Source organism: Aphelocoma coerulescens, chromosome 3 (genome assembly GCF_041296385.1).
Source record: "Aphelocoma coerulescens isolate FSJ_1873_10779 chromosome 3, UR_Acoe_1.0, whole genome shotgun sequence".
Taxonomy (NCBI): Eukaryota; Metazoa; Chordata; class Aves; order Passeriformes; family Corvidae; genus Aphelocoma; species Aphelocoma coerulescens.
The window spans coordinates 55,986,564-56,011,972 of record NC_091016.1 but is presented as its reverse complement, the minus strand read 5'-3'; the positions used below and the strand labels follow the sequence as shown (position 1 = coordinate 56,011,972).

Here is a 25,409-nt window from a genome sequence, read left to right as displayed (position 1 = left end):
AATGGAGTCAGGCCATTAAGTTCACTTGGCTGAAGGTGAGACTTGGGCTGTAAGTATTAAGTCCTGAAAAGAGCTATATATACTCCAATAGAAAGTAATTTCCACACAACTAAAATGCCCACATTGCTCTGCTGAAGCATTGACTATTTAACAGAGCACCAAAACATCCATTTCACTTAGAAGAGGAAATTAAGACTGTCTACTACACATGAGTAAATACTTTCCAGTAACAAGTAGAAAATGGTTCAAAAAGTCTTACTTCTCTTTTTGTTTAAATTTAAACAAACTCCTAGTTTTAATAAATCTAACATTCTGTTTATGTATAAAAAATGCATCAAGTAGCATGCGAAATGGAAGGCGTGTTATTTCTGTGAATGTCAAACCATTGAGTTCTATCATTTTGAGACACCTCTTGCGTACTTAAAATGTACAATCCATTTGAACAAGTGTGGTTGCTCCAGAGATGCAATTACTGCAGCTCCAACAAAATAAAATGAACTACAGGAAGCATTGGGTTCTTCAGGCTTATCTTGGCCTTTTTTTGTAAAATAAGAAATAACAATATTACACGCACAGACAATTACCCAGAGGGTAATATATCCCCTTCTATGATAAGTATCTAAGACAGATGTAAGACAAGAATTGCCTTCTGAAGTTGCCTGCCTCTCCCCATGGACAACTTAGAAACACCAAGTGAATCCTACCTTTATTGTAAAGAACTGAGTAAAAAGAGATACACAGTAATGGATTCAGATTTCAGATAAAGCGTGCCATAAAAAAAAAAAAAAAAAAAAAACCAACATAATTTTAAATTAAAATTATTTTCCAAGTTTGCTCTTCTCCTCTTTTTTTTCCATCCAAACAACTTCATTTTTAAAGTGCCTCTGTACAATTTAAACTATTATTTCATCTTTTTATGTATGTGTGCATTTATATATACACAGACACACACCATACCAAAAAATACATCAGTTAATGACACACAGGAAATGAAATTAAGATGTAACAGCATACGTTAATTCTTAGAATAATGAATATCATGTCTCACTAAGACATTGGTACCAATCATTCCAAACCAATATTCTGAAGTCTCTAAATTGTTTCCATATTAGCATGCAAAAGAACTACTTTTGATACTAAATCTATTTATTGCCTCATTTAAGCAAATGATGTGGCAGAAAAATTAAACTTTCCCAAGAGTAATACTTATACACAGAAACATATAGTCCAAATTAGTAGCTACAAACTGCTGAAAAATGCACTCAATTCACATACAATACAGTTAGAAGACATGTTTATGTAAAGCTCAAGAAGGCTGTATAATAAAAAAGGAAACAAAATGAGAGGAAAGCTAATAAGAGAAAGTATTACAGTGTTTTACAAAAAGCAGAGAAGGATACCAAAGATACTTTTGTCAAAAGCAACACTACAAAAGACACTCCTTAAAGTTTTCAGGATTTGAGCTGGTCTACACCAACTTTGTTAATTTTCCAGTAAAGAAGGATATCAAAGAGCATTTCACTGAAACCAGTGAGTCTAAAAAGGTGAACATTATCTACAAACATTAGTAATTCTATCAGAAAGTGTGACTGCTGTACTTGTGAAAATGTGCACTGATACAGTTGTGATCTCATTTAGATAGTTCTATCCAAGCTAATCAAATTGCCAATATTTAGATGCTTTCATTGACAAGAAAAAAAGAAAAAAGAAAAACCTGAGCCTTACATAAATTTCTGAATAAATTTGCTCAGATTTAATACAAGCCTCATCTGAAAGCAATGAATACAAAATTGAACTCTGGATGCCTGTTGTAACAGCATGAATTAAACTTATGAATCTCATTCCTCCCCTTCTCAAGCACTTAATTAGTTTTTCAAATGCCTAGATTTTCTTCCCCAAGCTGAGAAATTGCTTATCAGAAGATCTCTCTTTGCTACCAGTTTCTTCTTTCCTCCATTTTTGCTATTGCTGATGCTGGCTTCAGGAACAGGCAGTTAGAGGAGATATAGATACCATATGCATTTGATCAGATGGAAATCACAGAACTGCAGTGATTCTTACCTGTTTTCCACATTGTGCCTTGCAGAGGTGCTTTTCACATTAGTCTTAAAATATTATGCTTAATTTGAGTACATGTACTTAAAAGTATTCTCTGCTATTAGGTAAACTATACAACAACATTGGTATATTGACAATAATTAAAAATAAAATGAAAAATTATTTTTTACCTCATTGTAAAGGCGAATTTCAGCAGCCTGTATTTTTCACTAGTTTCATTGGTGACCTGCTGATTGCACAAGAGGCAACAACTGACAGTAAATTAGGGGGAGTGCTAACTTAGCTGATGGCAGTGTCTCTAGCTGGGAAGATGTTTACACTCTTGAGCCAACAAAAACCTTATGTCCTACCCCAGGTACCAAGGTGGGTTCATATCACAGAATAACCCCCAGCATGAGTAGGGACCAGGTGTGGAAGAGAGGGGCAGGAGCCCTGGCAAGGGCAGAAGCCACATCTGCCCTCATCTGGGTGGGCAATGGTCCTGCCAGGAGTGGGAGGAGCCCTCCCGAGGGCCTTATAGCCACCATGTCCCCAGATCTTACAAATACTCTTAAGTATTCTAATTATTTAGATGATTGAGGGGAAAAAAAAAAAAATAAAAGTAATTCAGTTTTTTTAAAACAGTTTCTATTAACTATGATTACTCTGATTATTAAAGGCTTGCTTTCCTCTGCCACCGTTGGGGCCACATGGTTTTAAATATCTCATTATCGTATTATTTATTTCAGAATTATGCTTATATAAAAAGCTATTTCCAACATTTATATTTATATAACATAAACCTCCAAAGCTTCAAAATTATAAGCCTTCAGAAAGGAACTCTACCTGCTATAAATGAAAGAAAAAGAAAAAAAAATATGGATTGCTTTAAGCAGCATACTTTTTTCCCCAGAAGTTCCTATTGAATCACTTCTGTGACAAACTTGGGAGTTATCAAACTCAGGTTTTTCAGGGATATTGGAAGCACTTCCCGATTCCAACAGTTAATGTCCACCATTTAAGAGATTTATGTATTTAGTTTTTCTTCAGAAGAAATAAAGTTCCACTTTCTAGGTGTATTTTTGGGTGATTAATCCTAGGTAATTTTTAGGTCCTCAACTTTTCTAGTAAGCAGTTAGCACATCTTCTCAAGCTAGGTATCCAGAATTAAAACTGTGTAATTGATTACACTGTAAACCAGGCTGCTGTGAGAGTCAGAAGTGCAAGCAGGCGGGAGAGGTGACACAACATGCAGTGATGCCTCCTCCTGCCAGCCCAGCCACCCTGAGAAACATGAAAGGAGAACCTCTGGCAGCAGATTTGCCTAGCATTTACAGAGGCTGAAGTAAGAAAAATTCTTTGGTGAATCCCTAGAACTCATCTGTTGCCACCAAGAAGAACCCAAGAGAGGTGGTGAGGATGCAGCTGCTGGCATCTCCTGGCCTCCAGACTTGGACAAAAGTGATGTTGGCCAGATCACCCGGACATGTATTTCAGTGCTGTGAGCGTGCCAGCGTGAGAACACAAACCAGGAAACTCAATTACGGATTGTCTAAAATATTCCACCTCTCCCTTCAAAATGGTACCTCACTGAGTTGGTTGCACTAATTTCATGCAGCTCCACAAAGCTTAACTCCGAGGAGAGGAGGTGCTGCTGCTTGGGCACCACGAGCAGTTCATTGCCGATACAGCTCTGCTTGATCACACACCATTTAAACACTTCCAGTTTTCCTGGATGCTCCCCTATAAAACTCATAATGGGTTAGATAGTTCTGCAAATTCTGTACTACGTCTTGGTTACCCATTGGAAACTTTACCTTCATAGCAGGAGTATTAAAAACCAAAAAAAAAAAACCCCAAACAGATCTTAAGCACTGAATATATTCTTGTATTATTTTAAATGAGAAAAGAAGCCAAAACCAAAACAAACCAAACTAGATTAATATTCTAATGACAAAAATAAACCAAACCAACAGTTTAGTAGCATTTGCCTGTAGTTTTTTTTACCCTAACAAAACTGGCAAGCTCTTAGTCTTTTGTAGAAAATGGCTGCTGTTGCTTTTTTACAGTAGCACAGTAGAAAAGCTAAAAATTAAATATTAATACATTGAATATATTTTCAAGCAAGCTTGCTCAAGCTGTAGACACAGCTTTTTCTTTAAGAGCCTGCTGCAGTTAGAAGAGTATAGAATTTAAACACAACAGTAACATTACCACAGAACCACTTCTGAAACCAAGCAGTTATAAAAAGTTACTATTTTTTTTAAATGCAAAAAACTCACAGAAGTAGTTACTTGGTACAAATAATTCATTAATTCAGAAGAAAAATATGCAGTAATTCAAAACTTTAGAAAGTGAAAATATTTTCTCCATTCAGATAAAGAAATTGCTTGCAGCAGTTCATTTAAAGCCAATTCCTGTCACACTCATGTTAGGATGCTCTTTAAGAGAAAATGAAATGACACACTGATTCATTGACCAGCACATTTATCAGGACATGCTGATAGAGAATCATTAATCAAGACTCCCTACTAATAGAAAATCATTAGAACAAAGCACATCAGCAGCAATGCCTCTTCAGTTATCGGGCCTTTCTTTAACCAATACCTAACCTTGAGGCTGGTTTCTCAGTAGCTTTCAAAGCTTGTATGACATAATTTATTTAAGACCCTTGACATAGTGCAGTCCTTCAGTATCACAACATCAGCTTGAAAATGAAGTACATAAAGGTGGAGGGAAACAAAAGGAAAAGGGCAAAGGGGAGTTCTTACTTTCTTTGAATGTACTGAAGCATCATGAGTTTAAATTCACCCAAACCAGAAAGTTTTCAAGATAAATGTTAACATTATTTCTTTGTTTCTGTCTATTAGCTCCAGGAACCCCAGTTCAGGATATATCTCAGAAGGATTGTGATTACTTTCATAAATAATATGCTTCATTTTGATTCTTCCAGTATACCTGCCATGCCATTTACTCTGTCATCCAAACAAAGGCTGTGATGTGTTTGGACAGCCCTACTAGCAGGTGGCATGGATGGACCCAGGTCCACTGAATCCACCTGTGTGAACTCTGATGGAGCAATGCTCTAAGCAAGACCAATGGCAGTCTGGAGAACCCTGAGTATTTCCACAATAGGCATAAAGCAATGGAAATAACAAAAATTGGTTTTAATACTTATTAATGATGCTTTACAGTTAAAATGGAGCAGTGCATTTACAACACCGTTTGTAAATTGTGAGGAGCATCCAGTACAGAGAAGCTGAAACAAGATTTCAGAAGCAGAACCAGACAAAATGCAAGCTTCCACTGTTCAGTGTTGGTACAGGAGGTTTCAGTACACGATTTTTGACAGATTGTTTTGGGTTGAGAAACTGAGATATAGGTCTAGACTTTTTCCATGTTTTCTTCTCATTGCCTTTTTTCCCTTCTTTTTTGGTCAGGTAATAGAATGGTAATCTTAGCAGCTGCTGATGTTGTTTCTTCAAGTGGTTGTCTATACAATATAACACTCAGAAAATACAGCTGGTAAATATTAGGCATACCTGCTATATTTTTTCAATTGATCTTTCTAGAATTATTCAGTCTTCCAAGTAAGTGAAGGCAATTCCATACTAAGAATTCCTTTGTTATTCTTGTAACAACATGGGGCCTGAACCATTTATCTTGTTTGTAGATGTCCTCACCTTTACTGTTTTATATATTCTCTTTTCAATTACCATAAACATCTCCTAAATAGCACCTGGCTTTTGTTCTCTATGACCTGTTTTTCATCCTGTGCTGACTTTGCATATTGAATATCTTTTAAAAAAATCCTTTCAATATTAAAATACCATATTAAATTTCTCAATATATAGCAGACAATTAAGATTTACACTTTTTATTTATTGTTGTTTGGTTTTGGTTTATTTTTTGTTGTTTGGGGTTTGGTTCGTTGGGATTTTTTTTAAATCTTAGTGCTTTCCAGCAACCAAAAAACCCCCACCAAAGTTGATATCAGTTGGTCCAAAGCAGAATGAACATCAGAAAGCACTCAACTACAGGCTGATGTGCAATTTTGCATTTCCAGTACTTCTTCCTTGTAAGATATTCTATTTCCTTTTCACACAAGTTCTCAAATCCCACTATGTCCTCTAAAAGCCTAACTTAATTATCTTAACACACCTTTTTGTAATAGGTTTCCCTGGTCTATCTAATGGGGCATAAGATTTGGGAACAAGCTAGAAATATTATTGCCATTATTATTTTACAGATTTTAAGTATATACTACTGCTTGAATATTGTTTCTTCTCTTGTAGGGTTTGAATTTGATGAGCAAAGTTTACTTATCTTCTAGATATCATTCTGCAAGCTACTGTGGGAACAGTAGAAAATCCTCTAGCTTTCATGACCTGTGTGATGGCATTCAGTTTACTCCCTGATGCCCACCTCAGCTTTCTCTGGTTAGAAAGAAGCAGTGGAGTAACTCACTGGCCATTTGAGGGCCTGTGTGAGCCTTGAGTGGGTACAGACGTGAGAGGAGGATGAGGATGCCCTTACACATGGCACATCCTCTTTGCTTGAAGATTTTGACTGCAAAGAGGAATGCTTCTAACAACTAAGAATGCCAAAGCAGTGGTTTTTTAATTATCAGGACAATATTTCTTAAACAATTTAAGATGTTATCACACTTTTTTTTTTTAATCTGGCCTCAGTGGAAACACTGTGGATTGGAATGGATTTTGTTCTCCTGCTGGTGGACACAGGGAATAAACGCAGTAAAATGTAGTGTAGCAGACCTCTGCAAAAGGAGACATAATCCTGCAGTATTTACACACATGGGGTAGACAGTTTTCTCTGTTTAAAGAAGCTAGTTCTTCCATCAGACTTGTCACAAAGCCCTGATTTCATGATGAGTCAGTGCACACTCAGGATGCAAAAACAGGCTCAGAAATGTATGGCATATTGCTGATAAGGAAAAAGAGAAAAGAAAAGGTCAAGTCTTTGAAGCAAATCTGCTAATTTGGCAAATACAAAGCCTGGTTAGATAACACTGCAGAACTCAATAACCCAGAGCTATGCCTTGTAGAATCAACAGGTGCTCAATAATCCATCAAACAATAGCAGCTTTTTCCTCTCAAAAATTTGCAAGTGGAAACAAGCAAGGTGATGCTGTCTTTGCTATTTATCTGGCTCCCTGCTTTCAGAGTTGTATGGCTACTACCTGGGAGACATATAATTTGAAATGCAAAGCCAGCTGAAATTGGCAACAGAGAAGTTGCAGAAAATGCCCTCCACAGGATGAGAAAATGTGCTATATTGCTGTCCATTTCTCGGTGTAAATACCCATTTTCACCAAAAATAATAGTAACCAGTTTTCTTGGTAAGTATCTCTATCCACTTATATGGGATATTTAAACACATCTTTCTATTGTCAAGTGCAAACACACCTCTAGAAACTGCATTGCTTCTTAGTTCATTACAGTACTTAAGCATATAATAACAAGAGCCTTGACTAAATCCGTTACGGCATTAGGCAAGTTAGTATTTGCCTCTTCTATTCTCTTTACTTTTTTCACTACTTCTGCATGCCTCTAAGAACTCTGGAATCTGGAACAGAAAAGGAAAGATACCTTTCACATCATATCTTTTCTAACCTGAACACTAGACACAAACTTAGGGTAACAAACATTTACAGACAAATTTTAACAGTGGCTAAGCAACTATTCCAGACAATTCAGTGTCATTCATAATCAAACTCTGGCATAAGAGCCATATCTAAACCCATGAAAAGGAGAAGAGTGAAGAGAGAGGATTTGAACCTCTGTTGCTTAACCTGATTTTTGCAGAGGAGACTGGGCTGCAATTTCTGGTGTTAAGGAGTAGTCACTGGAACGTTTTGATACCCAAATTTGGTTTGTCAATGCATTTAGCCAAATAAACAACGAGGGTTTTGGATCTTGTTATTGTATGTCTGGACACAGAAGCAATAATTCAGTTATAATATGAGAAGCCTTGCTTTCAATGTTATTGATTATACAGTACTTAACAGTGCTCACAGATACTATAATCAGATTAATTGTAGGCACAAAACGGAGAAGCAGTGCAAAAATAAAACTGAAAAATTATTTACAAATATTTTCTCAAATTAATTTTTTTACCTGTGCTTTATAGCATACTTGTAACACAGTTACAGTTATTTTATTCTTAAATATATTGTGGTACATGTCTGAAGAAAAAGAACATTTGGTTGGAATCTAATTTGAACTAAGACACACTAAATGAAGATGAAGAGGCTTTCAAGCTGAATGGAAAAACATTTCAAGTCGTGTATCAGGATTTTTGCACAGCTCTAAAATCATCCAAAAAGAGAAAAGTTCTAGACAGTTATTTTTTGACCTTAAGTTTTTAAAACATTTTGAAACATCTTACAAAAAAGGAATGGGTTATGTATTCAGTAAATTGACAACTCTAGGTTAATCCACGTGAAAACAATGGAAATTATATCCAATGTGGGCCAATGAAAACTTTTAGTTCCTTCTCTGAAGTATTTAATAGATATGTACAGAAGCAAAACTCACCATGGACACGGAAGAGGAGCAGTATATATCATGTTTCAGACGACTGTGTATCATCCAACTGGTAGTCCATTATACCATAGGCTGATGAAAGATTTTGCCATAACCATAAAGATCTAAAAAAAAAAAAAAAAATAGAAATATCAAGGGATAATCAGACATTGAAGAAGTTAAAAACTGAAGGTTCCTTATTTAAAATACAGTTCTACTGCTTTTTAAAGCATACTTTTTTTAAAAAGACAGTAACAAAAGAGCCTGTTCCACACCCTCACCATCCAGCAAGAACTTCTCTTACAACCACTGCAATGACTTTTGCTCAGCCACTTCATTTGCAGTTACTTTGCAGATGTTTTGACTTTCAGCTGACTTCAGAATTCATATCTTTTTTTCAGTGTTGTTTAATGATGACAGTTGTATACATTGGCATCTTCTCAAAACAGTATTTTCCAAGTGCTATTTTATTTTCCTTCTTGTTTCATTTATGCAGGACTCCACCATGCATTTTCTACCAAACACAAAATCCACATGCCTAAGTTAACTACAAAGGTGGATGATGGGGATGAGCACTGCTCATGAGCAGGCACCTGACAAAGCCAACACCTCTAACACAACATACACTGCTCAATTTGGGTTAACAGAGCATGCAGAACAAGGGACACCTACCATCCCATCAACAGCAACTATTCCTATTAATTCCTTTTTTCTTTTTTGCTAAACACAAAGGCCAGTGTGCTACAAAGCTTGCTTGAGGATCTGATCCCAGAGTTGCATTTTTAAACATTGATGATGGGCAGAATGGCAAGAGAATGGTGGGTTGCAGGCCAAGTGGCCATATAGCATGGAAGCAAAAGCCAATGGAGTTTCACTGAAAAACTTATAATATCAGCAATTTTCAGCAATCTCATTTTCCCCCAATTAATCCTTAGTAGGTCTTCTTGAAAGAATGTTTTTACAGAACCATTTTTTCATGGTTCCTCAAAATTCCCAGGAAGTCCTACAGTTTGAACTGAAACACTGGCTCAAACCGAAAACCTGACAAATTTGGGGTTCTTGTGTTTGGTGATTTATGTCTGTTTGGAGAGGAGAGGATGTTATGTGTTGGTTATTTGTTTATGTTGTTGTCTGGTTGGCTGTTTTTTTGGATTTTGTTTCCTCAAAGCAAAAAGGGATGGGAGGCTTCTACTGCTCTCGATGTGTCCCATTTCAATAGTTTCAGATTTAAATACTTCCCCTCAAAAGAGGGCTTAAATTTTAATTGTATTTAATGTCAAATCTTAGGTTAAAAGGAAGTTAAAATTAAAGTTAAAATCTGACCCTAGCACAGGGTAAAATCTGACCCTAGCACAGTCAGATGTTTCAAAACACTTTTCATCAGATAGAGAATGAGATTCCTTGAGATTTCAGATATTTCCCTGAAATGAGGTTTTACATTTTCCATAAAACTGCAAAGAACTTAAAAGCTAAGAAATTGATTCTCTTTTCACCTTTTATCAGAACAACTTAGGTAAAATGAATATAATTTTATGACATTTTCCCACAGACTATTTCTGTCCGCATCAATCACACTTTTCTTTTGAACCTGTCTTCTGCAATTTTACATCTAAATTCTGTTGATAACTTAAGGACAGTAACATGACCCTTCCAAACATTTAACCTTTCTAGTCTGCTTTTCTCCTCTAAAAGCTCACTAGAAATGCTGAATGATGGGCTCAACTGAGTGTGCATAAGTAGAAAACATCATCACACAAATTTAGAACAACCAACTCTTAGCCAGATTTTTTATGCAAGGGAATTAAATTCTTAATTTTCCTAACCATGAGAGTATTTTATCATGGTGGAGACCAGCATAAAAATCAAAACAAATATGCTTGGGAAAAGGCATTTTACTCACATACAATTGTTTTTGATGTATGTATTCTTCTAAATACTTTTCTGTACTCATTTTCTAATGCTCTTTCACAGGACAAAATTACTTATTTTCAAGCATAATCAGGCTTTGTTCAAACAATCAGCAACTTTTAGCAGGTCCTCCAACAGGCTGCTTATTGCTGCTACTTCTCACATCCCTTCTGTCTTTTCAGCACAAATGAAGAGGAGTGAGGAATTGGTCCAATCCGAAAATAAGATGTGAAAAACTTAATTTTTTTTTTTTTTTTTTTTAAGGCAGGTCTGTTTTCTTCCCTTAGAATACTGCTGAACCCCAAATACTACCGTAATGGATGAGGTACGCAGGGGTAGGCACAAAGAGGAGAAGATGCACGGCCTCACCTGCCATTGTTACTACTGAAATGCATGTCAAAAGGCACCCTCGTTTGAAAAAATATTTTATTGGTAAAGAAAGTATTTATAAGAATACATTCATATTTTAAATCAGTAGTTCATGTTCACAGCTTTGCTATGTCAATGCATTATGCAGTACAAGCTTTTAAAATTTTAGGCTTTCTAAAGACAAAATTAAATTCTTATAAAATATGAAAAATGTGGAAGAGAATCGATACAGTTGTTTGGGGTCTTTTACAGGACATTCTTTTTTTTTTTTTTTTCTCAAACTCTGCAAGAACCATATCTTTATCATAAGCTCTTTCCATAACTTATTTAGATAAAGTGATCTATTTGTTATTTCATTCATCATTTCCAGCTCTGCACCTATGACAAGGCACCAGCCTAGCCCTGCCAAGACAGTAAGGTGGGCAACCAGATAATTAGTTTTTCCTTGAACAGACTTAGAGCAGACTTAGAATTTACTGAAGGGCTTCCTTCCAGGTGATGAAAGGACAAAAAAAACACCAAAAAAACCAACCCTACAAAAGCAAAACCAAAAAAAAATAGTCCCAAACAACAACATTGAAACTAGGCAAAAAGCTGTAAAGTTCAGCATTTAAGAAAAACTGAGGAGACAATTTCCCACTCTCCTACTTCTTTCCTTTAAAAAATATAAAATTAACATGAGAAATCAGAGTCTTGTTTATATTAGCACATCATTCCTTTCCTATAAAGCTGTATATTCCACAGAATTTCCAGGAACTTTGCAGATTCTTCTTTGCAGTGTGAGAAGCTGTAGAAGCTAGAAATCCATCAATATGCACAATGAACAGGGCCTGGTAAGAATTACTGCTGCAGTTGAACTATAATTTCTGAAGAACTACATTTTTGTTTAAATAATTACACTGTCTTAACTTGAAGGTGTATGCTGTTTAAAGTGAATGCACTCTTGTATGTCAGTGGACTAGCTATATAGAGATGATCAATCACTGTGACTCAAATGAAAGAGGATTGATTTACTGCTGTGAATTGCGAAATTATTAAAACATTTTAACAGAAGCCCCTGACCATTATTCAGTCATATGATTGAGGGCTTTGTCTTGCAGGACTGAGCTGCACTTAAGAATGCTTTAGTGACCAATGTAAAAAGCTGGAAGTGGTGTTTACACATTCTGCTGACAGCCTTAATCCGTCAAGAAGATGTCTGCAGAGCCAAAACAATACAAGTTTTGGCTGTCCTGTGGCATTCTGACTGCCCATAAAATGAAAAGCCATAAAAAGACTTTGATGTTTTCAAATACTTTAAGAACATGAAAGAAAAAATAAACTTTGCAAGGACTAACACCATTGCATCTTTTGAGTATGCACAAAACCAAATAAGGTACTATTCACTACAAACAGGTTTTTTAAGGAAGCTACTAAATATTAACAAAAGTGACAAAACACCTGAAATACAAACAACTAAAAATCTGCTCACTGTAGCCAGAGTGTTAATCTGTTCCCAGCACTCAAGTGTCGCAGGCAGGCAGTAAGATTTATTTGTGACTTCTCTGCTGAACACAAACATCCAGTTGAATTACAGTCTCATAACTACATAAAAACCAGCAGTCCTTGTGCACCAGCATTATATTGGGACTGCATGTCCCTGCAGCCAGTCCCCACAAGATCAGCAGTGCTCCAGCACAGGTACAGGGACTTGCACTAGCACCCACCTCAGGACCAAGGGCAGCCTGCTTCAAGAGCAGAGCCTCTAAGGTCCGTAAAATACAAAAAGAATAAGCTGGTATCTGAGAATGAAGTAAAAATTTTATCCTAGATTCACATCTCAGAAATGTGGAAACAGTTTTAGGCTGTACACATCTCACTGTCACTGCCACAAAAGCATTTCTAAAAACCAGCAATTTCCTGAGTGTCCTATGCAGCTACCCAAGCACCCAGATGGAACACGAATTAGCAAATGATTTCATTAATTAGAAAAGCTGCTTTGAAGGAAGTGAACATTACTGAGAGAAGCAGTTTGCAAGCATTGTTCTCTAATGAAATCTAAACTGTCACTTCAACAAAGGCAAAGGGTTTTTTCCTAACAAGCAACCTGCGCTGAAAACTAATTAGAAGCCATAGGTGTTTTGCTGTACTTCACACTCAGTGGAAGTCTAAACTTGAATAGCCAATTGCAAATGGCTGGGCTTGTACAGATAAAGTCAACAAGACACCGAACACCCTTTATTGTCAGGTTACACAAGCCTGTCCCAGTGCTGCTCATCTGAACGGGCAGAGTGGAATGTAGTCATTCCCAGAGGGACTGCCTCTGTTGCTCTGCATGCACCCTGCTGGGCCAAGATGCATGTTGGATGCATGCTTAGATGCTGGGTACATTAATTTCCATCCCTTAAAAGTGTAACACAGAGGAGAACACTTTTTATACCTGCACCTGTAATTGTAAGCATAATTCTTGGCTCACATTCTTTTTTTCTTTAAATTAGTCAAATTTTATACCAAGTAGTGGTTACTACTTGGTATAAAAAGAAAACACAAAAACCCAACAGTGCTTCCAGCTGCACACTGTGCAAAGCAGGATGGACACAGTGCAAATGCATACAAGTGCTAAAGAGCTTTCATGGCAAAACAAGTAAGCTACAGATGGTTTTAAATCATGGGCTATATTCAAACTGATTGCTATTTATACAGTTTTCTTTATTTAAATGAAAACTTCTCATCAGGTTTGGTTATACTAAAATTTGCATCATAACATGCTAAATGGCAGATGATTATTCTAACACACTGAAAAATAACAATATATTAATTGTTTGCAAAAAACCAACCTGGATGCATTTATTTTTCCCCTTTAAATGAAAAAAACTGAATTGTATCCAAATGACCAAGAATTTTGTCCCCTAACAACTAATATAACTTGTTTTAATCAAATTTTGTTTAGTGTTATGAATGTGCAACATTTTTGACTGTGGAGTAGCATATTATTGCTTGAAACTTTCAAGTTTGTTTTAAGAGTGAGACCTCTTAACCACAATGTCTAATGAGTCCTGATAATTGATGATAATAGTGAGTCCTTCAGTCTTTAAACAAACTGCACTATCCACTGACCTATTTTCAAAGTTTAACCAATTCAGCTTGCACTTATAACAAAAAATCTACTACTCAGAGGACAAAGAATATGATCCTCCCTTAAAATTCTATTTTCCAAAAAGAAAAAATGTAGAAAAAAAATATGGAACAAAGCTGCATTTCAAGCACAGTTAATTAAAAACACATCTGGCAGCATGCATTTAAAAAAAATTAAACTCTGGTTATTGACACCTGTATCCACCTCCATCATGAAGGGCAGCCTGCTCCGAGAGCAGAGGTTCTACCTCGAATACAAAATGACTCAGATGGTATCAGAGGGTGAAGTAAAAATTTTATCCTGGATTCACTTCACTGTGTAGAAAGTTTTAGACTGTACGTGTGTCTCACTGTCATTGCCACAAAGACCTTTCTATAAAGTGGCAATTTCCTGAGTGTCCTATGCAAGTATCCAGAAGGAACACAAATTAGCAAATTTCACAAAGAATTGGCTGATATTAACTTTCCAAACAACAGATTTTTACTCAAAGGAAGAAAGGATGATTTACCTGTGATTTCAGAACAGTGAATTCTGCTTGTAGCAGAGCAAGTGAAACTATGAAACCTAATTTACATTTCTCTTGCATCTTTGCTTTTTTCTCATAGAGATTCCCCCACCTTACTATATTCTCATTCAATGTTTGCAATGACTTTAAGGCTATTTGCCTCAACTCTTCAACACTGTGAGATATGTAAAATTATTTATTATTTTATTGTAATTTATTTTTAAAAATTCTAGTTACAAATTGTTTGGCAAAGCAAGTATTTGTATCCTCATATTACATGAACCAAAAAGTATTTTGAGGAATTAGAAAAATTCCCATGCAGCCTGTTGTGTGCTTCATAACACTTAAATGAGCGGTGTTTCTGTACAATTATTTCTGTTTGAAAATTTCTGTACAAAAAATTAGCAGCTTTTGCCTGTGTGAGATATGAATGAAATAGAAGAACAAAGTCAGAAGTGATGGCTCTAGCATATATTCTACCATTTAGCAATAATAGTTCATTAAAATAAAAAAAAGGGAAAAAAAAAGAAAATTACTCCTTAACCAGGAAATAATCCTTATCCAGGACTGATTGGGGATGCAGTTTGAAAGCAGAATCATCTTACTCTCACAAAGCAGCAATGAGGTTGTGCTTAGCATGTGCCCCCAAAAGCAATCCTTTAGTGAACTGGTGTTAGTTAACAATAAACCTGTAAACTGACCAGCCATATCACCACTGGTTAAAAAACATGCAAAACACAAACAAACAAATGAACCCAACCTTGAAATGCTCCCTGTGATATATTAATTATTTTGTAATAAAACTTCTCTAGGAGAAACAAGGTTGCAACAGCTTCATAACTCCTCCTCCTTAAAGCACATCAACACCAGCAACGTGGATTTGGACTCAGAAGTTACGGGATGAGACTGATTTTAACCTCTTCAGAAGTCATTCATCTTCCTCTACAGCAGTATGAAGAACATCCAACTTGGTGCAGCAAATTTGGTGCAGCAAATACTCACTATATACACTATTTGGGATTACAAAATCTGGAAACAATACTGGTTTCTTGGAAGCAAAGGTAAAATTTAAGATGTTGGGTAAAAGCAAGCAGTCAAAAACCCCCAAGGATCTTACAGGTAGAGGTTCAGACTAGAAACATGGGGGTGTTTCTCAAAAGATGCAGCAGGCAGCACTGGAGAGAAAAAAAAAAAACCAAAAAAAAACCTGTTTGGGAAACATTTAAAAATTGTTGGTACTGCACTTCACCTACTTTGTTCATGGATGAATTACTGAACACTTGAAATGTTGGTTTACCCTGAAGCTTGCCCGTGATAGTCTAAGCAATTCACTGGCCACCTGTTCAGAGTGCAAGTTTTGCAGAGAGAGTAGGTAAAAACCTCAAACCATAGAATATAGGAACCAAGAAAATTACTCTTTGCTTCTTGGTGAAGGGAGCCAGCTGACCCATTTGTCAGAACATTTTTCCTCACAGGGATCAAAGAAATAAAGGAATACATGAGAAACAGTCATCAAATTTTCTTCTACTTTCTAGAACAACTCTATTGGAAGTAGCATCCTGAAAGTAGGAGTAAAACCACAAAAGATGGGAAGAAAGTAGAGTTATAGTTTCATTACTTTTTTTTTGGTGAAAATACTCTATTTCAAAATCACTAAAGACCAAGTAATTTTTTTATAATTAATAAGACATACAATATTCAAAAGGCTTTGAGGTAGCAGAGACTATTCATCAGTTCACAATATTCTTTAAATTGCTGAGCAAATTAGTTCAGATGTCTTCTGTTATTAAGGCATAAGTACATATTGTACAAATCCCAGATAACCAAGTTATATTACTGATTTTTATATGGGTGATAAAACACAACATTTAAAAATCTATTTTTATTACTGCTTTAGCATAATTCTTATTGTAACTGAACCCCAGGGAAAGAGAGAGAGGGGGGTGGAGAGAGAGAGAGAGAGAGAGAATAAGCAACCTTCTCCCTCAAAATTCTAGTGCTTTCCTGACCAAGATGTTGTTATCCAAGTCTTAATATTCTTTTTCTGCATTACTCTTGCCCTGTTACATTGTCTAGGAAGGTCCTTTTTTTACGAAATAGGAAGGGACAGAGAATATTTTTTCTGCTAACATGATCTAAACAAATAAGATAAAGAATTCAGATACTACAAGGACATACTGTTCCCTATGTGGTAGCTTTATTAATAAAAATTATGAGAATAATTTACACACAAAAATCATTCAAGAGAGATTAAAGGCTTATGCTAAACTTAAAAAAGCTATGACCTAAAGGCTAACCTTCAGATATTTAAAAAAAGCTTCCAAAAGGCAAAGAAGAACATTCTATATATGGAAATATAATTACCTCATAAACTTTAGGCACATGTCTGAAGAACCGTATCATTCTTGTTTTCCTTCATTAGAATGGAAATTAGAAATACCAATGGAAAGAGAAATCATAGTTTTTTCAGCCTTGATAGACTCCAATAGAACACGTCCTTTGAAACTACTCTTTATCCCATACCTTTTCTGTAGATGGAAGAGGTACAAATGCTTGTGCATAAGAGACAGGCATATTTGTACAGTCCAAAAAACCCCAACTCCTCAACCTCCCTTCTCTGTGGATTATAACTTTGCTAATTCAGCCAGTCAGGCTATAGGTTTCTATACCATGGAAATTTTCTGCTTTCAAAGACGCAGAAAGAATTCTTTAGTAGCTGCAAAATTATACTTTCAGGAAACTCCAGGATATCCAGCCCAAAAGCTGACTTTATTTCCTTGTCTGATAACCAGGCTTGAAGAGTTCATCGTGTGGCCCAGATGCTCAGAAACACCCCTGTGAGCACAGCAGCAAAGCCTCACTCCTCCTGCCATGGGCAGCAAGCTTCTCCCTGCACTGAGGAAATCAGGCAGTGTGTGAAGGAAACGGTTTCACCGCCGTCTTCGAACAGTAAGAGCCACTATGTACTGCCAGAAAGTATTCACCAATACCATCCTACTTTTCCCTATGACCTCTGAAATAGGCAACTGCTGAAGAGGGAGAACATGAAAATCCAACACTTGCTATCACTTTGAAGTTAGCTCAGCAGAGAGGAGGATGATTCAAAGGCTGGTAAAGGGCTAAAAAGACAGGTTATTGTGGTTTTGTTTCTACGTTCTTTTTCAAACCCCATAATTAAAAAAAAACCAAACAAAAAAGCCCAAAATAATTCAAGAGAACACCAACAAAGAAAAATGCTTTCATTAAAGCATAATGTTCTTCTTTGGTCACAATTTATCCCTTATTATCCATGATCATTCATACTACCCACAGAATCATACAATCTTTGCTTTGTACAAAATAACAGGATAATTGTGTACTTAACAACCCTATAAGAGCACAAAACTGTGATCCTACAAGAGTACAAAACAGTTTTGCAACTGGTAGCAAAAGGGTGAGATAGAAAACAAAAAGCAGCTATCACTGGTAAAATACTAGAAACCGTATAATTAATTCCACTTAATAATTTATTGTCTCTCTTTCTTTTATTTTTTTAAATCAGATTACATGTAAAAAGAGATTTGAATTTTATTCAGGCACATTCCACAGCATGTGGTATTCTGGAACTGCAACTTTAAAAAAACCTCGAAATTGTGTTGATGTTTTGTATTTTTTTTCTTAAGAGACATCCTATTCACATAGAAGATGATTAACCATATTCTTTTATCAATTCAAGTAAGTTTTTAAAGTATTAAAGGATTCTGGAAAACTAGTCTAAATTTTGAACATACTCAAAAAAATTGGTGTGTTTTTTTCCAAAGCAGAAGTTGTAAGGGAAGATGGGGGGAAAACATTTTTTGTTTAGATCAGTGTTTGGTTAGTTTTGTCTTTAAGAAAGAGTGGAGTCCTTGTTAAAAAAAAACTAAAATTGTCCGAAGTGTTTCATTTGCATCAGTATTTTGCTACTGCTGTTGTTTTTAATAAAAAGATGGTGCTATTTCTAGACATTCTTCACAGAAAGCCTGTTGAGCTTGGTGCCCATTCATTTTGCAATAAAATCAATAAAGATCAATACTATCTACACTTCTGTCTGCAACAGTACATGACAATTCTGACAGGGTGAGATCTAAAATATGCTGTCTTTTCCCTCCAACTACAATTAAGCAGCAATTCCTCAGACACTCTGGTGACAGGGAACTGTGTTTATATTTTAGATAGTAACCGCGATAAGCCAAACTTTAATGACCATCTCCTTCCAGGCAAAACAAACCATTTTTGTAACACAGTTTGTTTCTCCAAAGGTTTCTAACAGACAGTAATTGTAAATGTATGATTTTAATCTCATCTTGGGGAATTTGTGCTGAAGTTCACTTTGTACATCCAGCCAAACTAAAGATTTTCGTGCCCTTTGAACTGAAAACATTTGATTATCACAAAGATGCTAAAATTTTTCTTTATAAGTCAGAGTGTAAACCATCAAAGTGAGACAGCTGAAGACTTCCTAATAAGAAATACATCCATTAATTGTCAATATTATAGCTGTTTCTTCCCAAGTACAGCTTATGCATGAGTGCCTTGTTTTTTTTTTTTTTTAATTTGCTTTCATGTTTTTCCTTTGCTTAGCTCTTTGTCATGCTTGAAACAGCTTTTCTGGCTTTTTAAATGCATTTTTTTTTCAGAAGCTTGTAGGAACATAAGTACTGCCTCTGAAAGGAGTCCAGTGAGCTCAGACTGTCACTTCCAACAGTGGCCAAAAGCAAATGCCCAGGCAGTAATATAAGTAATCCACAAGCATAACCCACCTAATTCCCCAGCTTCCAGAGACTTGACAGAATCACTGAGCCACATGTGGTGGTGGCTTCTGTGTATGGTATTATCTCCATCTCCTAAAATCCCTCTGCAATTCTTTCAGTTTCCCTCACTATCCCAAATAAATTTACACCATCAGCAAACCTTGCCATTCAGCTGGTCTCCAATTAAATATATGTTCACCTGAATGAGCATTTTCTGTGTAAGGTTAATCGAAATTTGTAATATCAGCTACAATAAAATCATGATAATACTAGATGAAGAAACATCCTCATTACAAGGTGGTGTATTTGTTTGGTTTTTAAGTTCTCAGTAAAAACGCTACAAAAATGGAATGCAAATATGAGTCTAGTCTTCGACTGGTGACGTTTCTACAAGTTTCAGGATGAATAGGTAGTGGAAACTGACAGCAGTAATGAAAGAAGACCTATTAAAAACGGGCAAAAACCACTCAGTATTAATCTGCTTTGCCTTGCAGCCATTCCTTCTGCTGGCACCAGGAGTATCTGCAGATCTATCCTCACTGAATTGGGTCCACCCAGGGAGAGGATGATAGGAAAATGTAGATGACATAAAACAGAAAACAAATTAACAACAAATAAAGCTTATTTATTTTCTTTGCTTATAGAACAAATTGTTTCAAATTCCAGATCTAACTGAACATCCCTATATTAAAACAAACAAACAAACAAGCAAACAAACAAAAGATGCTGTTTTAGCAGCAAAGAGTAAGAGCAATATTCTGGTAATGGTTGAATTTCCTGTGCATGGGAGAAAGGAAAAGAGAAAGCAACAGAGGTTAGAAAACACATTTTTATTCTTCTGTAAGAAAACATGTCACAAAGGGAAAGCCCCATTGCTGTGAAGAATGGTCTGTTATTACTTTCCTGTAGACAGAGAGTTTATTGACTGGATATTAGATACTGAAAGAGGCAAAGATGCAAGTCTACACTGAAGTCCAAGTGCCCAAAACTAAGTGTGCCTAGGGCTGGATGAATGATTTGGAGAATGCTCTTCATCTTATCCCACCACTGGAATCCTGGCACTCTCCATCAGCAAGTTAAACAAAGCATCCAGTGGCATGCCTGGCAATAGAGGAACTTGGCCATACAAAAAACTTTCCAAGCCTGACGAACTTTGCACCTGCCTAGTGAGATCTGGGGGAAGTCTTTATTGCCAGAAAAGATAGAAGAGCTCCAAGGAAATGTCCTTCACGAGCAGAGAAACACGGGGGGAACAGGTAAGATTCACTGGGGGTGTCAGATGGCAAAAACCTGTATTCACATCTGGTAAGTTTCTTTCGCCTTTCTTCTACTTTAATATTCCAAGGTTTCAGAGCAAGCTAACTTTTTAAAAATCATAAAATCACAACAACACAAAGAAGAACACCTTAAAACCTTGCTTTCTTCCACTGTTAGTAAGCCTTCAATTGACCTTTTCAAGGTCTTGTGTACAACCTGTATAGTGGCCCATTCTGCTAGAAATTAGGTAATATGCCATGGGCAGGGATCAGGAAAACAATAGGACTGCTTCTTGGACCTCCCCAAATGCTGCTGAATACACAGCTTACTACAGCTGCTTCATGTGCGTGTCCTTAAATATGCAGGAAGAGTTAGAGAAATACAAAGAAGTAAATACCAAATTCCCAGCTGGGATTCTGTTGCATAACTCTGAAATCCATGGAAATCTCCCTGATTTCAAAGACCTGACACCTCTCTAAGCTAAAAGATCTTAAAGACCCTTAAAACATCCTGAAGAATGTATCTTATAATATAGAGCAAGAATAGATATAAAGGGGCAGGAAACATTCTTGGGCTAAGACGGGAGGAAAACCTACAAAGTGAAAAACCATGAACAAGGTCTGATTGTATTTTAGGGGCTCATCACAAAAGCTCTGTAAATTAAGGAAAGTAAAAATCAGTGCACATTCCAGGGAAGCAGCTGCTGCTGAGCAGGTACCTGCACACTAACTGAATGTCCAGTTCTATATTTGATACACTGAATGTCCAATTTCTATATTTGATACAGGGACAGAACTTGTCACCAAAAAGCACAGCAGAAGGAAGGCAGAAACAACTTAAAGCTCTCTCAATATCAACACCTTGGTACTTGCATAGTATTTACCGGGGAATGCTGCCAAGACATTGACCTCCAACAAAGCCTAGAGTGTGTGAATCAGTGAGGTTCAGCATAATCCCCTCGTAAGATCTGGTGGTGAGTCACGGGACATAAATAGCTTCCCACTCGTTTTGCCAATGAGGAAGAGGCAGGAAGGGATGAATGAATGAATGAACAATTTGTATATTACTTTTCTCTGAAATGCTGGCTCTGAAGAGGACACAGGCGAACAGAGGGCAGCAGTAGTTGCTCATGGATATCACACATGAAAAATGGTAAAGAAAAGGGTCCGAGAAGAAAGAAACAAATGTAAGACATGGTTCCAGACAAAAATATTAATGTCTTCTTAAGAGAATCTGATTCTCAGACATATTATCAGCCTAAGCATTGCTTAACATTTTTGGGCCTGAATGAACAATGTCATATCTTCTCCACCATAAAGATTTTAAAATCTTTCTTGCCTAAAAGACAATCATAAAATAGTTTGCGGTGAAAGGCACCTCTAGAAGTCATCTAGTCCAATCTCCCTACAATTAGAAGCGACATCTTCAACAAGCCCAGGTTGCTCAGAGTCCTGTGTAACCTGACCTTGGATGTTTCTGGGGATGGGGCATCCACCACCTCTCTGGGCAACTTGTTCCAGTCTTTCACCACTGTCATAGTTAAAAAAAACCCAAAAATAAAGCCTTTAATCTAAATTGATCCCCTTTCAGTTTAAAACCATTACCCTTGTCCTATCACTACAGGTCCTGCTAAAATGTCCCTCTCCAGTTTTCTTGGAAGCCTTTTTTGAGTACTGAAATGCCACAGTCAGTTTTTCCCAGAGCCTCCTGGTCTCCAGGCTGAACAACCCCAACTCTGTCAGTTCTTCCCCATAGGAGAGGTGCTCCAGCCCATTCATCAAGGTCATGGCCTTCCTCTGGACCCACTCTAAGTATGTACTCTCGTAAGTCTAGGATGTCTTTCTTCAATTACTGGGTTTCCAGATAAAGATATTTAAATGACCCTGAATATCATAAAAAGATTTATTAAGTGGTGACTGAACAAAACTCCTGTTGTATACACCCATATATCAACAATTTTAAAAAATGTAATCCGTGCTTCCTAAAAGGCAAAGAACCAGAGGATCTGTAAAATCCTTTAAACTTTGATTTTAAGGCATGAAAAGGACCTACCACATACAAAGCCACCTTCAATGTCATGTGAGAAAATTAGTATTTTAAAGGACTATTTTTTCCCTAAGAAGTAAAAGGCAAAATTTCCCTTACAGCTTGTGCCAGGTAGAGAGAGAGCTGTAATTGTAAAATTTTCTATGAAATCTGCTAACATCTCACAGATAACGTACTCATGTTTCAGTTCATTGCTTGGCTAGAGATACCTAAATTAAATCTGGACATGTCACGTCCTTGGAGTCACCTGTTTATATTGGGAGAGTGTCAGGAAGAGATCTGCTTTCAAAGACAGCAGTGTCAGCAGATGCTGTTGTAATTAGGGTACCATCCTGACTTTCACCAGGAACATGATCCATTACTTGCTTCAAAATACCATTCCTGCAAGGCCTTGAGAAACTCTCTTAACCACTTCACACTCCATATTCAAAAGTGAGTCAGGTTATAGAAATTATATCAAGAACCCAGGTTAATCCAGTTGTACCTGGATTCAGATTAATCAAATCTCCCTAAAAGGGATTCCCATTTTTTAAACATGTATTTTTGCTTCTGAAAACCATGAAAATTTAACATATTTTTAATTGCTTCCTGCTTTAAATGTGTTGAGCAATTCTGAAGCACTTTAAATGCTTTTGCATGTAGTCAAATAATATGAAAAATGAAAATTAAGTTCTATCATTTTCCTTTTTCTATTGTCAAAATACAAGTTTTCTCTGGTTTGTCATCTTCCAGGAATGGCCAGTTTTACTAATCACAGAAAGCTCATTTGGCTATTTACAATCCTCTTGTGCTCCATAAAAGGCAATTAAAATAAAACTTCACGTTAAGATGTCTTTATCTCATCAGATGCATGGATGATTCAATTCTGCTTAATTACTTTGATGTCCAACTGGATTAGACTTGGTTTAGGATAGCAGAAAAAAATGAAGGAAACAAACCGAAAAGGATAGTCAAATGAAGGGAATGACAATACCCAGTACTTTTATCTCAGAAATGCATATGTCTGTTAGAGCTATAGGAAGCCTTTACATATTGAATCATCAGTAACTTTCCATGTTTTTGTCAGAAATTCACAGGAAGGAGGCCTCAACCTCAGGAACAGAAAGCCAAGAAAATATAAAACTACTCCTCTCCATCCCAGAGCATTAAGTTATGGTGCCTCCAGGTGCCTTTGCATAACTATGGTGATTTACATTGAAGGAGCTGAAGTCACAGTCAAGAATTCAGAGGCTCAAACTGAGAGTAAGTACTTATTTTGCAATCAAAAGCAGTGTTTGCAAAAAAGATTCTTCAGTGAATCTGTGTGTCTGTCTACCAAGGCAGAGAGGTGCTCCAAGGCATGTATATTCCTCCAGATTTGTGCCAGTAGAAGTGACGACACATTCCAGAATTATTTTTTTAAAATGCTTATTAAAAAAGCAGAATGGTTCCCAACTATCAAATGAAAATAAAAACTTAAAGGTGTTTCTCATTTGCAACAAATCTCACAAACCATAGTCATTACTGCATTATCAGACCAGCATTTTTACTATTGCTCTGTACTCAGTTATTTGAAAAGTAGCAACTAAACGTAGTGAACAAGTTTTCACTTATTCTCAAAAACATCCAGAGGCACCACTATGTTTGATATACAGTTATTGTCAGTACACAACACAGGGGTTCTGCCTTACAATCACAGGATAATAGATGAAGCTTTCTGTATTTTTACTGTTCAAAGCTGCATTTCTTATCTATTTCATTTTTAATCATCTCACTTTGTAGAAAGCTTTTCTTTTATTCCTGTCAATTCCCCCCCTCCCATTTTCTGTTATGTGCAATACATTATGACTCTTTCTGCACATATATATGCCAGTAGACTTGTCTCCATGCTACAATATAAGAATGGTAGTAATAGGAAAATAATCTAAACTTGTCAGAATTTTTATAATTACTCTACTGACAGGCATAAATTAAATTATGCCACAGTCACCAAAACTTCTTTTTAAACCTCTGATCACTCAGTAGTGAGACACCATCAACATCAAATACAAGAGAAATTACTTGTTCCCTAGAAGTTATAGCCTGAAGTCAGAAAGAAGGGTTTCCCTTTAGAAACAATCTATAAATTACACTGTACTTCCTGAAAGTCTTCAGGAGTGAATGTCAAGCAGGGAATGAGGAGCAGGTACCAATTAACTTCCTTGAAATCACCTTACCAACTTGTGGCAGAGGTAGGGACACAAAGAGTTGTTTCTCTCAGTATGGAGCCCATCACTGGGACTACAGTAATCTGTTTTTTAAATTCTTCCATACTTCATATTTTCTTGTCATAGCAGATGTTACTGAGGCATGGAGCAACCACAAGACTAAATAAAGGACACTTGTCACAACACACTATGCAGCTTGCACATAAACAGAACCCTCAGGATTACTATCAGAACTGGTATTACCAGTATTACTGAGTATCACCACTCAGAACTGGTACATTTAGTTTTTAATTCAGAAGGATAGTGGCATGTGGTAAGAGTACAACAGGACTATTTTTAGTGGAGGGATTGAGAGGAGGGGAAAGCCCTCTATGTCACTCCTGCCCAAACCAAGTCTTCAGACAAGGGGTCTAGGTACATGATCTCTCCATAGGTAAGAACCTACCTTGGACTTCCAACATGCAATTCATTCCAGGCTTACATTGGCCTTTGGGAACATACACTGTGGTACCGGAGCAGCAGATTTTGGGGTGAGCCCCTTCTGCAGGCAACAGCAAGGCACTCAGCACTAAAAAAACATCCACAGAGGGATCATTTATTTTGTAGTGTCTTCCTCAGGATAATGAACTACCCACAGCCACACGGGAAGGCCTGCCAGCCTTAGTCATC

The 25,409-nt window shown here is 36.6% G+C and overlaps 1 protein-coding gene across 6 annotated transcripts in view; it reads right to left on the bottom strand.

Annotated features, from left to right (window-relative positions):
- Positions 1–25,409, bottom strand: part of CHRM3 (cholinergic receptor muscarinic 3) — a 265,817-nt gene that overhangs the window by 173,825 nt on the left and 66,583 nt on the right. For 4 of the 6 annotated variants that reach the window (XM_069010354.1, XM_069010352.1, XM_069010353.1 and 1 more), the window contains one exon: positions 8,595–8,707. In XM_069010354.1, coding sequence (XP_068866455.1) covers positions 8,595–8,626 — 32 coding nt within the window. In that variant the 5' untranslated portion in view covers positions 8,627–8,707. Of the gene's footprint in view, positions 1–4,410; positions 6,982–8,280; positions 8,366–8,594; positions 8,708–25,409 lie in introns of those variants that run through there. The other 2 variants (XR_011149879.1, XR_011149880.1) reach the window with 2 other exon arrangements.